This window comes from the organism of the source record quoted next, unplaced genomic scaffold (genome assembly GCF_019419815.1).
Source record: "Pyrus x bretschneideri cultivar Hongxiangsu unplaced genomic scaffold, Pyrus_bretschneideri_v1 Contig57, whole genome shotgun sequence".
In the NCBI taxonomy this organism is placed as follows: domain Eukaryota; kingdom Viridiplantae; phylum Streptophyta; class Magnoliopsida; order Rosales; family Rosaceae; genus Pyrus; species Pyrus x bretschneideri.
Window position 1 is genome coordinate 1491071 of NW_025999795.1, and position 15255 is coordinate 1506325.

The 15255-nt window shown below is 40.2% G+C and overlaps 3 protein-coding genes across 4 annotated transcripts; 2 read left to right on the forward strand and 1 right to left on the reverse strand.

Moving 5' to 3' along the window:
• Positions 1-269: 269 nt before the first annotated feature.
• Positions 270-5088, forward strand: LOC103943436 (CLP protease regulatory subunit CLPX1, mitochondrial). Of its 2 annotated transcripts, none has more exons than XM_009353748.3 (15): positions 270-1049; positions 1150-1211; positions 1444-1544; positions 1797-1876; positions 2179-2229; positions 2646-2720; positions 2806-2883; positions 3103-3159; positions 3407-3477; positions 3567-3666; positions 3778-3882; positions 4227-4289; positions 4452-4574; positions 4663-4818; positions 4907-5088. In XM_009353748.3, exons 1-15 carry the CDS (start codon positions 483-485, stop codon positions 4982-4984), a joined length of 1767 nt encoding a protein of 588 aa, XP_009352023.1. In that variant the 5' UTR covers positions 270-482; the 3' UTR covers positions 4985-5088. The 2 variants fall into 2 exon arrangements, with proteins under 2 accessions (XP_009352023.1, XP_009352024.1); XM_009353749.3 differs by having other exon boundaries at positions 4910-5088.
• Positions 5089-7984: 2896 nt separating this feature from the next.
• LOC103943434 (E3 ubiquitin-protein ligase SINAT5) lies at positions 7985-10318 on the forward strand. The gene is made up of 3 exons (XM_009353746.3): positions 7985-8368; positions 9152-9538; positions 9792-10318. Exons 1-3 carry the CDS (start codon positions 8117-8119, stop codon positions 10152-10154), a joined length of 1002 nt encoding a protein of 333 aa, XP_009352021.1. The 5' UTR covers positions 7985-8116; the 3' UTR covers positions 10155-10318.
• LOC103941481 (pentatricopeptide repeat-containing protein At3g49240, mitochondrial-like) lies at positions 10292-12406 on the reverse strand. Its single transcript, XM_009351678.3, has one exon. It carries the CDS (start codon positions 12389-12391, stop codon positions 10454-10456), a length of 1938 nt encoding a protein of 645 aa, XP_009349953.2. The 5' UTR covers positions 12392-12406; the 3' UTR covers positions 10292-10453.
• Positions 12407-15255: the final 2849 nt, after the last annotated feature.

The window sequence follows — 15255 nt, forward strand, 5'->3', positions numbered from 1 at the left end:
AAGAAGATCAAAAGACATAAATTAACAAAGGGTGTGTGGGAGAAGTAAAAAGGGTTGTGTGGATAATACCCCGTACGGATATAATTCTGATCAAGTTAAATGACATTTTTATCCTTGCGGAAGTCTTCAAACGAGACGTTGGTGAAATAGATAATCGATCAAACCTCAAGCCCTGTTCTGTAAATTCAGATATTTCCATTGTCTTTCTTGCAAGTTATTACAACAAACAATCGAGCTCAAATATCTCTGCTTTCCTTTGTACTCTTCTTCCAAATTTCAATTTCCAACTCCACCATCAAAATTCAACCACCATACACACACTTCCCAAAATCTTAGATAAACCCAGTTGAATTCAACCCCAAATTTCCCAAACCCCTCTCCAAGTTTTCATTTTTTCACCCAAAAATCCATGTTTCGATCCTAATTTTCCCTCGTTTTCCTTCGTTTTCCTTCATTTTCCCGGAAAATTCCTTACGCCCCCAATGGCCGCGGCGCTCAGATCCAAGCCCTCCAGAGACACGGCGTCGTCCGCCGTCTCCCAATTCAGGTACTTTGTCTTGAACTACATGCACGCCAGCAGGGTGGCCAGCTCTCACTATGCCCACCGCACCAAAAGCGAGGACTTGTTCATGAACACTCCCTACCACTTCACTTCCTTCAACCCGGTGTTGCTCGGCGGCAAATTTGTTGGAAAGGGTTCGCAGATTTTCAATCACCCGCGAGCTTCCCAGAGAGTTAGCAAGAATAGTGATAAGAATTGGGGACGGAAATTGAGCAGCAGCAGGTGTAACACTGTTGTGTCGTCTCAGGGGGACCCGCCGGAGGTGTGGTCCGGTGATGGAATTGTGGTTCGGACTGCTCCCGGCTCGAATTTGGTTCGTGGAGGAGGCGGTGGAGGCGGTCCGAGCCCTGGCTCGGGAGGTGGTTTCGATTCGAATTCGAAGGATGATAATTGGGGTGGTTCCAATTTGGGGAATAATTTTCCTACTCCGAAGGAAATTTGTCAGGGGCTTGACAAGTTTGTAATTGGGCAAGAGAAGGCCAAGAAGGTGAGTTTTTGCTTTGGTTTTTTTGTGCCTTTTGGAGTTCCATATAGGAGAAGTTTATGTTTCTGTAATTCTTATAAAATATATATTTTTTTTTATGCAGGTGCTATCTGTTGCTGTTTACAATCACTATAAGAGGATATATCATGAGTCCCTGCAGAAGTGGTCAGCTCCATATCCATATACATAACTTGTTTGACTCTATGTTTTATGTCAAGAAGAATCATTTCGAGGCTCGCGTCGTAGATTGAAGGCATTTGTACTAATTATATCTCATAGCTTTAACTATAAGTCATGAAAAGTGAAATTCAGTTTAGTTTTGGTGTCTACTCAAAACCCGACTGGACTGACTGATGCTGACTCCTACTTTCTAACATGCTGCTTCTTGGGAAATTAGGTCCACAGGAGATTCAAGTAACGGGAAAGTAGATGCAACGGATGACGATAGAGTGGAGCTTGAAAAAAGTAACATTCTTTTAATGGGGCCAACAGGCTCAGGTAATTTAGAATTATCCTTGAAAACTTTGAACTACATTTTCACTATGTATTAAACTGTTCAATTGCTGCTTGGATTCGCCTGGCATCTTAGTTTCATTGGATGTTGCATGTATTTGCATTATAGCTGGAAATTTGTATCTTTAATGCTTTCTTGTTTGGATGCCTTTTAACAGTTTGCTTTTGAAGTGTTCATTAGTCTGTTGCTTTGGTTACTGGTCTCATTTGTTCTCTTTGATGCTCTTTCAAGGACAGGGAAGACACTACTCGCCAAAACCTTGGCACGGTTTGTGAATGTTCCATTTGTTATTGCAGATGCAACAACATTAACTCAAGTAAGTTTTGTTGTTCTTCGTTGTTGTTTTGTAATTGAAGTTCTTTTGTAATAGAAAGTGGTTCTTCCTTTACCATTAAATTTGGGGTCACTATGCTCTAGGCAAGGGTCAACCTTGGATGTTTTTTGAAAACGCTGGCCATCATGGTCCCTAGAATATTCATCGTACATGCATGGTTTATTATTTAGGTTCTTTTCCAAATTTCTATTGCTATGTAATGAGAACTGTAAGAGATTAATATGGATTACAATGGCATTGTTCTCGTCAGTATGGTGGTCATGACCCAATGTTGTTACTTGCAGGCAGGATATGTAGGGGAAGATGTGGAGTCAATTTTATACAAACTCCTTACGGTAAATTTTCTTGAACATATTTTATTTTTGTCCGTCTGAATCCGTGTGTTGATACTCTATGCTCAATAGCAAGGGCTCCCTTTGGTCCTACATGTGCATCGCATTGTTAATTGTTTTCCGCTTATTGTGATTAGTTTTGGAATTGGCAACAAGAATCCTATTATTGAAACATCTTTTATGCTTACGGTTTCATTCTTATCTTATATTTACGTCTATAAGAAGCACAAACCTGTTTTAATTGTTTTATGCCATAATTCTGTGGGGAAATTTGAAAGTTGTTTTTTTGCCATAAACTTTTGTTATCATTACCTACCGAGTTCCCACTTATCATGAATTTTTTCTTGAAATGTGCACTTATATGCTTATAGTGCTTAGTAATCCCAAGTTCATCTATGTGCTTCTGTATTCAATGCCAGGTTGCCGATTATAATGTAACAGCTGCACAGCAGGGAATTGTTTATATTGATGAAGTTGACAAGATTACCAAAAAGGTGCGTTTTTATGTTCATCTTTCTCTCTTTGTGGAAGAAGCTTTCAACTCTTTTATGTGTACCGACCTCTGCTCCTATTTTGCAGGCTGAGAGCCTAAATATTAGTAGGGATGTATCTGGAGAGGGAGTTCAACAGGCTTTACTTAAGATGCTGGAAGGGACCGTAAGTGCACATTTTACCTACTATGTTAGTACTAATGCTAGCGGGCATCGTGGAGATGGCATGTTGGTTAAGGCTGTGTCAAGGGCCTAAAGGCCCATCTCAGGATATTCTTGTACGCAGTCATAGATGTCTCATTTATGACTTGGATTCATTTAAACAATTTTAACCTGTGTGGGTTTAATTCATTGTATTCTGATCTTTTGATTTCTTATGATCTAGGTTGTCAATGTTCCTGAGAAGGGAGCTCGAAAGCACCCTAGAGGTGAAAACATTCAGGTATATCAGTGGCTGAAGATACATGTCTGAGTTATCTACACATTATATTAAACTGCATTAGCTCATGGATACAATTAGATATTGATCATAGTCATAAAAATAAGCTTATTCTGCTATTCTTTACAATTTAACTAGTATTTAGCCTAGTAAATATCTTTGTGTGTTATGGTTGACTGATTTTTGGTTGGGTAGATCATTGAAAATGAGTTCGTAAGTTTACTCTTTTTTCCCCCATGTTTCTTCACAGATTGACACAAAGGATATTCTCTTCATATGTGGTGGTGCCTTTATTGACTTAGAGAAGACAATCTCAGAAAGGTACTTCTATACCCCCAACACTGAAATTATGTAATCTTCTTGTTCTCTCTCTCTTTAAAGTACTTCTTTGCCTTTTGCTTGTCCTACAGACGCCAAGATTCTTCTATTGGGTTTGGTGCCCCCGTTAGGGCAAATATGAGGACTGGCGGTGTTACAGATGCTGCTGTTACATCATCCTTATTGGAGATTGTAAGTTCCCATCAGTTTTGAATCAACAAGTAGCAGTTTATATAACCTTCCTTCTATTTTTATCTCTTCTTTAGAAATTTATAAATATGTGAGAACTGGTTTTGTTGACAGGTTGAAAGTAGTGATCTTATACGATATGGGTTGATACCAGAATTTGTTGGCCGGTTTCCCATCCTTGTCAGCTTGTCAGCACTAACCGAAAATCAATTGGTTGAGGTAATACATTGCATTCTTTTTGTTTCTGTAGAAACAGCTCAGGCATCTATGTCATTTACTCGACCATTTTTAATCTCAGAAAGTCTTTATGGATTGATGGCTAATTATTCATTACTAAGCTTTTGAACAAGTCCTTACTGATCCGTCCAGTAATTTGAAATTTTTTTTCCCCTTTGAGAGGAAATACGTCTGGTACGACTAATTTTAATCGACATGGTGGTCTACTTATTCTTGTCGTGCTCAAAGCTTTTACAAGTATTGTTTTTCTTGTTTGGGTTTTTTTTTAACGTTATTTGTTAAATGTACTGTCCCATGTGTTTCTTACCGGCAACTATGTATTGTAGGTCTTGACAGAACCAAAAAATGCCCTCGGGAAGCAATACAAGAAGATGTTCCGAATGAATGGAGTAAGTAATTCTTAACTATCAACGTGCTGGTTTTGTGCACTTCTATTGAAATCTTTGCTTGTTATGTCCGACTTACATAGTCCGTTGTTGCAATTCTCTCACTTCCATGGTTCAAGACACAATTGGTTTTTAGCTAGATCGTTTATGCTTCACTTCTCTCAGGTCAAACTGCATTTCACAGAAAGTGCATTGAGATTAATTGCTACAAGGGCAATATCAAAAAACACTGGGGCTCGTGGCTTACGAGCAATTTTAGAAAATATATTGATGGACGCCATGTATGAGGTACTCCCACTTATCCTTGTATCTTTTGCATCTTTGGGAGTCATCTGATATATCGTAGATGATTTAATTCTCTTGGTATCTTTTGCAGATACCTGAAGTTAGAACAGGCGATGACATAATAGACGCAGTTGTAATTGATGAAGAAGCCGTTGGATTGGACGGCAAGGGTTGTGGAGCTAAAATCCTTTATGGCAAGGGTGCATTGGATCGCTATCATTCGCAGAATAAGGCGAAGGATGCAGAGGTGCGTATTTCTCGTATTCGTCAATAAAGTCCTGCTTTCAGTTTACCACCCTCATGTTTTTATCTGCTAACGCCGTATTCTCGTCTAGCAGATTGCAACACCGGAGGGCACCGATGGAGAGCCGGAGGCGGAAACAGAGCTTTCTTCCGTTGTTGCTAGCATGTAAACTTGGCTTTTGTTGGACCTTATTTGTATCCCTAAATCCCAATCTTGTACATAATAAACATTAATTTAATAAATCAGATAAGCGTCATGTATAATTTTTTTTAATGATACAAAGCGTTATGTAGCCGATTCCACGTAGCGGGATAAGGCTTGGTTGTTGTTTTGATACAACGCGTTTTGTATATTTCTCACAAGGGTTTTGGTTCAGTCCTGTTCAGCAGCAGGATGCTTTACTTCTCGGTAGAAATTTGTGAGCTTGACTTTCTGCTTTACCCAGAACCTTGGAAATATGCAAATAACTTTTAATCAGAAATAGAACTTGAGGATGCTAAACAGACAATAATAAAAAATTTATGTTATCTTAGGATTTAAATTAGAGTGATAGGAATCTTTTCGTTCTATATTTAGATTATTTTTCACATAATTGGTTTTGAAATATTAATATCGAGAGACTCATCCACCGAAGACTTTATCGCACCCTTATATCTCCATCTCTTGAGTCGAGGTCAATCTTTGGCAGGGGGTTTTTTTTTTTTTTTTAATTGTTTTTTTAATTTTTTTATTTTGGGTAAGTAGGATTCAAAAGGATCGCCAACGAGGAACTTTTATTAAAACAAACACACACTTGCAAACCAAACAAAGACCCAAATTATTCTTAGAAACAAACAAAGAACGGGGCTTAAAAACAAAGAAAACACATAAAATGAGCCCAACAACAGTGAAGCCCAAACAAAAACGAACTATCGAGAACCACCCATTGTGTTCTCCACCCCCCAATCCGAGAATTAGCCAGCCGTCCAATCCACTTCCACCGTAGATCATCACCTCCACAGGCGCCACCTGCACACAACCATCAACAAGAGATAGTTGGCGAGAGAGAAGCCAACCATCGGAAAGAAGCTCCGGGAAATTCCCGAGCAACACCACCAGAAATAGCAGGCAACAAGGATAACGTGGTGGTGTGGCAGACACCTGAGCTGGATACAACACTGAAACTCTACACCCGAACTCAACAGAAAATCGCTACAAAACGAAGAAAGGAAGCAGGGGCGGGCCCAGGCCCAGTGCGGGCAAGGCAGCCGTCTGGGGCCCAAAAAACTTGGGAGCACCAAAATTATTAGAGTGGTATATTTATATATGTTTTTATAAGAGTATAAATTTATAAAATTTGGTTTAGTGACTAAGAAATTTAACCAGAACTGATGATTTTGTTGTTTAAAATTAATGAAATGAGAAGGTCTTAGGTTCAAAACACCCTGGGTGCTTATTTACATTCCAATTTTTACAAATTCATCTTCATAACTGTATAAATTTATAAAATTTGGCTAAATGATCAAGAAGTTTAATTAGAAGTAATGGTTTTTGTTGTTTAAAATTAACAAGAGGTCCTAAGTTTGAAATGCTATGTGCATGTTTATTTTTTTCAATTTTTACAAATTTTTGTTTGGTTGTTAATTTATTTACTAGCTAGTAGTTATGTAGGTTGCTATGTTTAAACATCTGTTCCAATTCAAGTCTAATCTTCAACAAAGAGTAACGCATATACTAAATTTTTAGACTAAATTTGCAAATAATATTACATGTCATCAAAAGGTTTAACTTAGTGTTCATTCATTACTTATACATATCCTTAAAGACTCGAAAACATTATTATTTTTTTAGTCTTATATTGACGAGGTTAGTAAATAATTAAAAATACCTCACAATTTATACAAAAACATTTTAAAAGTTTAGATAGAAAACAAAACTCATAATCTATTTACTTGTAAGCCCGAAGTTTTTTAGTTTCCTTCTCTCGATACAAAATAAATTAGTTATTCCGTGTTTCTAAAGTATTGAGTTTGAAGTGTTTTTCTAAATATAATTTTATCGATGTCTTACGTGTGAAAACAAAATTTTTTTTTATATGAAGTGAGGGCACATTTTTTGGCGTTGCCCTAGGCCTCAAAGATCTCTGGACCAGCCCTGCAAGGAAAGCCATGAAAGGGATACCCGCTGGGGTTGAGGAATTGGAAAGGCCATAGAGGAAAATTGGAAGAACCATCAGCAGATGGAAGGGGAGAAGAAAGAAAAAACAAAAAACAAAAAACCACCCACCGATCCCAGCCACAACTAGGATCGGCGACACCAAATGAAAACACGATCGGGAAATCACTCACACTAGATGGTGAGAAGCACCCTCAAACAGAGGGAAGGACTCTCACAGGGAGAGAAAAGAGGAAAGTATTCTTACTACACTTTCCTTTGGCAGGTATTGTTTGGCCCGGAGTGCGGTGCGTCATTTTGGATGATGAACCCATGTTTGAAGATGAGCTGAACGATAATCTAATCTAAGAAGGAAAACGCCTAGAACTAGAAAATAAGCGATTTCAATCGTTGTACAACATCAATAAGAATAGAAGGTAAATAAGAAAGAAATGGAAAATAAAAAAATGAGACAACTAATGAAAATGATTTGAAAACTTTGAGTTTTAACGATAAGGGAAAAATAAAAGATAAAGTAAATAGTATCATAATTGACTTCTTAGTATAAAAATATGATTGTTTGTTAGAATGTAGTATCAGGGCTTTTCGTTAAAATTCTCTAAAAAAATTTCATGTTTCACGTGTGGTATAAAGCGTAAACCAAACGGTAATGACGTATGTGCGGCACTAAGACATTCTCTAATCAAATCATAAACGAATTGTCCTAAAACCTTTTGGCTTAGGACAATAAACTGGATTAAACAATTAACTCAATCCACAATAGCCGTCCGATTTCAATCCCACTCTCAATTACTTTTCGAATCAACGGCCACCGTTGTCCCTCTCTTTTTCTCTCTCCTCACTCAGAGAGAGAGAGAGGGGCGGAAAAGAAAAGAACCTTCTTTTCACAGAAGAGGGGGTTGGAATCCCACCAATCCATCTTCTCCCTCCTTCGCTCCCTCCTTTTTCTTCCACTTTCTGAAATTTTCCCGGAAAATAATAGGGAAAAGGGAAGGTCCGAGAGAAACCCAGCAGCTCCGAGCAATCGGTTCTTCGATTTGTGGGTTCGCTTCTGGATTTTGATTAGTGGGTTTTGGATAATTTTCCTTTTTTGCAATTGGGTTTGGTGAAAAATTCGATCTTTTGGGGGTGGTCGAGGGGGAGAGCGATGGACTTGGAAAGCATCGAGTGTGTGTCGTCCTCAGATGGACTCGATGAGGACGAGATCCATCCCCACCACAACACTCTGCACCCGCATCCTCATCCTCATCAGCACCACCATGAATTTTCCAAGCCCAGAAGCAATGTCACCACCAACGTCACCATCAACGGGCCCACCGCCATTGCTCCCGCCACCAGCGTCCACGAGCTGCTCGAATGCCCCGTCTGCACCAATTCCATGTACCCGCCAATCCATCAGGTCATTTTTCTCTCTATTTTTCCTGCATTTGGTTTTAATTTTATTGAATTGGGGTTTTGTTTGGGTATTGGTAATTTTGTTGCTTGCATTTCTGTTTATTGGGTGCAATGGAAACTTGGGTTTTTGAATGAATTGATTAATGTGACGTATTTGTGGTTCTCTTCTATTGGAAATTGGCCCTTTTGATTGGATTTGTGGAACTAGGCTTTGGGTAGAGTTTGGCTTTAGGATTTTGGATAGATGATATATGGTTCTACTGAAAGCCGACTGGGGTTTGATTGTATGAACGAGCGATGTTAACTAGATTACGGATCTTTCGGGTCCGCGGATGATTCAGATGGATGATCCAAGTGCTGCTGATTTAATATTTGGAGTCATGGAATGTTCTCACTAAGAATGTAAAAAGTTAGTCAACTGTGTCAAATACAAGCTCATGACTCTGCAAGAAGGGCATGTTCCGGGCACCGTTGAAACTTTCAATCACTTCTGGTTGTTCTTGTGAAAACTATAGTACATTAACTGTTGTTGCAGTCCAACGAAACACGGGTTCCTTACCGAGGATGTACAATTTACCATTTTAAGTAGCTGGAACTTTTCTTCCCAATACCTCCTTGGCATGCATATGCTTGTTTCCGTTGGTGTGAACCGTAGTTTTGCATTGCCGTGAGTGTGGTGCGTCGTGCAGAAAGTTTTCTTGTTATTGAAAGATGGATACTGATGGTTATTTATTGTAATTCTTATGAACTAATCTCCTTGTCTGTAATAAAATTTGCTTATCTGCAGTGCCACAATGGCCACACACTGTGTTCCACTTGTAAATCGAGGGTACACAATCGCTGCCCCACTTGTAGACAGGAGCTTGGAGATATTAGGTGTTTAGCGCTGGAGAAGGTGGCCGAGTCACTTGAGTTACCCTGCAAGTATTACGCCTTGGGATGCCCAGAGATATTCCCGTACTACAGCAAACTAAAGCATGAATCGGTGTGCAACTTCAGACCGTACAATTGCCCTTATGCTGGATCGGAGTGCTCTGTTGTCGGAGACATCCCTTTCCTGGTTGCCCATCTAAGGGATGATCACAAGGTGGACATGCACACAGGATACACATTCAACCATCGTTATGTGAAGTCAAATCCGCGGGAAGTAGAGAACGCCACATGGATGCTAACAGTAAGTGGCATGGAATTTAACTATAATGCAAATTTCTGTGGTTTGTTTATTGTTTGTCCCTCTTAACGCCTTCGGCGATGATTACTGCTCTATTGAGAATGGGTCGGAAGATTGTTATTTTGGTTGAAGAACAATCAAGTTGAAATTGCTCCTAATGTTAAGGGTTGCATGCGGTTGATCGCGTTTTCTGTTTTCTGCAAGCTAGGCTTCATTCTCAATGTACTTACCCTGAATTGTCTTCTTTTCCTGTCAGGTCTTCCATTGTTTTGGTCAATACTTCTGCCTTCATTTTGAAGCCTTCCAGCTCGGCATGGCTCCTGTTTATATGGCATTCCTACGTTTTATGGGTGACGAGAATGAGGCCCGGAACTACAGCTACAGCTTAGAGGTTGGAGCGAATGGCAGGAAACTCATATGGGAGGGGACACCACGAAGTGTCCGTGATAGCCACCGAAAGGTCAGGGATAGCCACGATGGTCTCATTATCCAACGAAACATGGCTCTGTTCTTCTCCGGAGGCGACAGGAAGGAGCTGAAGCTGAGAGTTACCGGGAGGATATGGAAGGAACAGCAAAATCAAGATTCTGGGGTGTGCATACCAAACCTGTGTAGCTAAGACAAATGATTTTGAAAGTTTTAATGTTTGTTACTTGAGACACTCGTGTGTTGTTGTACCTGTGCCAGCTTCTTCCTGGTACGTTGTTGTAACGAACCCGGTTTCTTGAGTTTGGGAAGTTTTCAGCTTTAATAAAATTGTATAATAAGCAGGCGTTTTCTTCATTTTCAATTTGCTTGGTAACAATACAACTCGCATGCTTTTGAATCAAGACAATTCCAATAAGCCTCAATCCCATAAACCCACTAATTCCAACTGAGAAAAACGTTCTATCACAAATTTTCACCAGTTACCTAAATTCAAACCGATACCTGCTCAGTTGCACCGTCACTTTTGGACTCTATCTCAGCTGAACCTTGGCCTTCTTCTCCGCTACGTTCCTCCTGACCAGTCTCTGCAGCTTCACTCGCTGAGGCAGCTTCACTTGCATTTTCAGTGGCCTCCGTAGAGCCTGCCTCGGGTTCCTTATTGCCGAACAACTTGGATGGAAGTAAGGAGGAGACAGCAGCTCTTGCACTTCTCTTTGCTGCTTCTGCTGCCTCGAGCTCCTTAGCCTTAGCTTCAGCTTTCTGCCTTTCTTTCTCCTCCATAAGCTTCCCCACTTCGTCCTCTCTCCCTTCCTTTCTCAGCAACCCTTTAACAAACTCCTGCACCTCCTCATCGAATTCAACCCCATCGTCATCCAGCATTGTATCTACCACATTAAGAACCTCATCAAGTTTCCCGGCATCACTCAACGTCTTCATTATAAACTGATAGCTCGGAATATCCATCTTGAGCTTCTTCACCATCAAATCAAAAAACGATTTTGCCTCGTCAATTTTTCCTACCTTAACCAATCCATCAGCCAACTTATTATAAACTGCCAAGTTCGGCCTCAGCTTGGCATCAACCATTTTTCTGAAGTACTCAGCTGCATCATCGGGCCTATTCTCCTCGAAACAAATATCCATCAACAAAACGTATGTAAACTCATCCGGATTCACTCCCTTGTCGGGCATTTCTCCATAAAGCTCCTCAGCTTCACTCAGCATCCCATTCTTACACAATTGCTCAATCAAATTATTGAATGACAATGCATCCGGACTACACCTATAGTCTCCCATCTTCCTGAAAACCTCAATGGCATCCTTAAACCTCCCCTCTGCGCAATACCCGTTTGCCATCACATTAAAGCTTCCCAAATTCACAGCCAAACGCCTCGGCGGGTTATGCTCCTGGATCATCCTATCAAACAATCTCAATGCCTCATCAAACTTGCCATTCTTGCTCAAGGCATCCAAAACCGAATTATAAGCCACGGCGCTCATCTTCACCTTGGAACTCTCTCCCACAGCCTCCTCATAACAATCCATGGCCTCCTTCTCCATCTCCCTCATGAAAAACCCCTTCATCAAGTTCCCATACACAACCCCATCTTCCACAGCCCCTCCCAGCTTCTCCTTCAACTCCTCATAAAGCTTGAAAACCCCATCCGAATCCGAATTCTTCACACATCCCTGCATCAAGTAATGGTAAACAACCGGGTCCGGTGCGAAACCCTTGACACCAATTTCCTCCTTGAGCTCCATAGCCCTGTCCAATTTGTTGTTATCCACCAACCCCTTGATCAAAATCCGATAAGTAGTGGGGGAAGGGTTGAAGGGGGCGTCATTGATCAGCTGCTTGTAGTGTTCCATGGCGGTATCGGGCTTGCGACAATCCATATAAGTCTGGAAGATGAGATTGTGAGTGATGATATTGGGGGCAACGCCGGCCTGAGTGATGAAGCGGTGGAGGGTGAGGAGGTCGGAGTACTTGGACTGGCGGAGCTGAGCGGTGAGCACGGCGTTGACGGTGAAAATGGTGGGTCGGCAGTTGGAGTAGATGGAGTGGCGGGTGTAGAGAGCGGCCTCCTCGAGATCATTCTGGCGGACGAGGGTGAGAATGCGGTTGTGGAGGTTGAGGCGGTTGCCGGAGAGGGCCGAAACGGGTTCGGGAAGCTTGGGGGCGTTAGGGTTTATTTGGGGTTTTGGGGACTGTTGCTGTTGTTGCTGCTGGTTGCGGTGGAGGGAGGAAAGAGGGGGTTCGAGGCGGAGGCGGCGCTTGCGCTGGCGTCGTTCCGCGGCGGCTTCTTCGGGGGTGGCGAAGGAGAGAAAACGGAGGGAGATGAAAGAGGGTGGCGCTAAACGGCGGCGAATTGTGGGCTTTGCTAGGGTTTTGAGGTGGGTAAGGAAGGTGGGTTTGGAGAGAGCCATTGATTTGGTTCAGAGTGTCAGAGATTTGGGGTTCTGAGAGGGGTTTAGAAAATCTGATTTGGAAGAAGGGATTTCACTGAATTTTGATAAACTGGATTTTGTGGTAAAAGTTGGGCCTTCAACTTAGAGTTTGACATAGGCCCATTATGTTCTATGCTCTCATTTTTTATTCATTTAACCTCCACCGCTAACAAGTTAGTAAGTTCTCTGTCAAATCAAATAGTATGTCAATACGACTTTAATCATTCTTTTTTAATTACTCCAACATATTCAGATAATTTGCCCGAATTTTAGGTCATAACTGAAAGATGATGATTGTTGTTAGATCCCACATCGTCCAAGAGAGTGGATCATCTATGCCTTATATGTACATGCCCACCTTCATATAGCGCGAGACCTTTTGGGAGCTCACTGGCTTCAGAGTTCATCGGAACTCCGAAGTTAAGCGAGTTCGGGCGAGAGCATTCCCAGGATGGATGATCCACTGGGAAGTTCTCGTGTGAGTTTTTAGAAACAAAACCGTGAAGGCATGGTCGGGGCCCAAAGCGGATAATATCGTGCTACGGCGGAGTCATGCCCGAGATGTGGTGGAGCTCGGATCAGGATGTGACAATTGTAACTAGGTGATTGGAAGTGGAGGATTAATTATAGATTGGCATGGTAACTGGATCATTGGTTTATTGATAAAAAAGAAGTTGGAGAAGTTTTCATGTTGAGCTTTGGGCTTTGTTTTACGGGTTGAGATAGCTAAAGCTAGAAATTTCTCATCTTATTATGGAGGCTGATTCTACTTTGGTGGTCTTTCTCATTTATGGTTCTCCTAGCTGTAATCATCCTTTCTATGGTCTTGTCTCAGAGTGCAGAAGTTTGATCAAAGAGAACTAGAGTTGCAATGTGCTAATTTTGCATCTTATGGGTTAGTCAAGTTGGGTTTAAATAGAGAGATGGATTTCTGACGTACATTTTGTTTTGTGACACACTAATGAAAATTTAAGTAGGTTACACATTAAGATTAGCTATATCGAGCCCAATTTCATTCAAATATCGTTATTAAGAGAACAACTTATGCAGACGAGTCTCACCATAACACCCCCCCCCCCCCAACTCCTGGTGGGGGTCATGATTTTGTATAAAAGTGACCACCTTTCATTCATAGGAAAAAGTAACTTACATAAAACAAATTCATCCGTTTTAACTATTTAGCTTGCTTGTTTTTGTTTTCTTGCACCTCTGGGCTCTATAAATTACTCCTTTCTAACCAACTTCTATGGAAATGGAATGCCTAGCTAGCTAACGTGCACTCAATTGTAAGAAAAATTTTATTAGTCACATCTCCTTCAACAAGACTTTGTGTGCGTTGCAATTTTGTTAATAGAGGTGACTCGATCAATGAATGACTTCACATAAAACTTTCGGGCACGCAACATTAGCACATTTGTTGACACACTTTCTAATAGAGCTGAGCTGTATTATTATGCGCGAGTTGATAGGCTAAGCCCGCCAAATCAAATTCCAAAGAGTTCTCTCATCACATCCAATCCATTATCAGTTGATGCTTATATTCAGTTTGAATCATTCAAAGACTTTAGGGGTTTGAATTTTTGAATTTATGTGTTATTTTTTAGAAGAGTTTGATCTTATTTCAAACTCACTCTTGTAAACCATATATAATTGACGTGAAATACGCAGAAAGCTAAATTATCTAGCCAAACTACAATCAAAGTTTCTTATACAAGTATCAAAAGTCAAAAATGTATTAACAAATGCATATACTGTTAGTTGTTGTGTGTCCAAATAACATACCCATAACTTAACGCAACTATCGCAAATACGGTAAGCAAAAGAGATTTTGCATTTATCAAATGGAAATTTCATTAACAATTTAAGCCGAAATGGTTTAGGACGGTGCTATTCACAGACTCATTTACTATCCACATGCTTCTCTCAATTTTTCGTCCGTCAGATTGAATGAATTGAATAACATAAATAACATAAGGTATATAGGAAGTAAAAAAAAATGTGTGGATATCACTATCCAAAATTAATACATACTTCAAGAAGTGACTTGATGAATGAAATAAATTAAACGTGTGGTTGTTGACAAGTATGTGGCGGACGTGTGTTTATGCTAATAGGGATTAGTAAGTTTAATTATATGTTAATCCCATTGATGTTGTTCCTCATTGAAGGGTGTGTGTGTGAATTGTCAACCGTGAATTAGGCATGTTTTTGTACTCATATTATTATATTAATCTGTGTTGATCTTTTTCTGTCTATTTCTATTAGTTGGAAAACGATCTTCGTCGGATCCTTTTTCTGAGAATTTCGTAAGCGTATTCGTAATTGTAATCGTAATTATTCATCATATATCGTGTGGTCAGAAATCATTTTTCATTTTTCATTTAAAATTAAATATAAATAGTACCTAACGAAAACTGACTGCACAATATACGATTAACAGTTATGATCACGAGATCCCTAGGAAAAGGATCCGGCGAGGATCCCTTTCCCTACTGACTTCACAAGTGCTGCACGCGCGAGAGACATTTTTTTCATTCACGCATTTATCTACACTGGACAATTTATGTTATACCGTTTTGTGCACCCCCTTCGTAATGTATTTTAACAGTTCAAATCGTCTATCTTTTAGAACATTATTCATAGATCATCATTGCAAAAAATTAGACAAGTCCAAAACCATTAAGACATTCATCTATAAAGAAAATAGACAAATACGGTTCTCCAAAGAAGCCATAATCCTTCAATCCAACGGTCATATGGTTTCAGATTGGGGTGATTTTTAGTAAATATGATTTTTAAAAGAATACCTAAAAGATAGAAAGTTAGGATCATTAAACTACATT

Bases quoted from the DNA above. Each gene is read 5' to 3' on its own strand.
- LOC103943436 (XM_009353748.3), top strand. From the start codon at position 483: ATGGCCGCGGCGCTCAGATCCAAGCCCTCCAGAGACACGGCGTCGTCC. The intron at 2,721-2,805 runs GTGCGTTTTTAT...CCTATTTTGCAG, and splicing joins TTGACAAGATTACCAAAAAG to GCTGAGAGCCTAAATATTAG. The intron at 4,290-4,451 runs GTAAGTAATTCT...CACTTCTCTCAG, and splicing joins AGATGTTCCGAATGAATGGA to GTCAAACTGCATTTCACAGA.
- LOC103943434 (XM_009353746.3), top strand. From the start codon at position 8,117: ATGGACTTGGAAAGCATCGAGTGTGTGTCGTCCTCAGATGGACTCGAT. The intron at 8,369-9,151 runs GTCATTTTTCTC...GCTTATCTGCAG, and splicing joins TGTACCCGCCAATCCATCAG to TGCCACAATGGCCACACACT. The intron at 9,539-9,791 runs GTAAGTGGCATG...TTTTCCTGTCAG, and splicing joins ACGCCACATGGATGCTAACA to GTCTTCCATTGTTTTGGTCA.
- LOC103941481 (XM_009351678.3), bottom strand. From the start codon at position 12,391: ATGGCTCTCTCCAAACCCACCTTCCTTACCCACCTCAAAACCCTAGCA.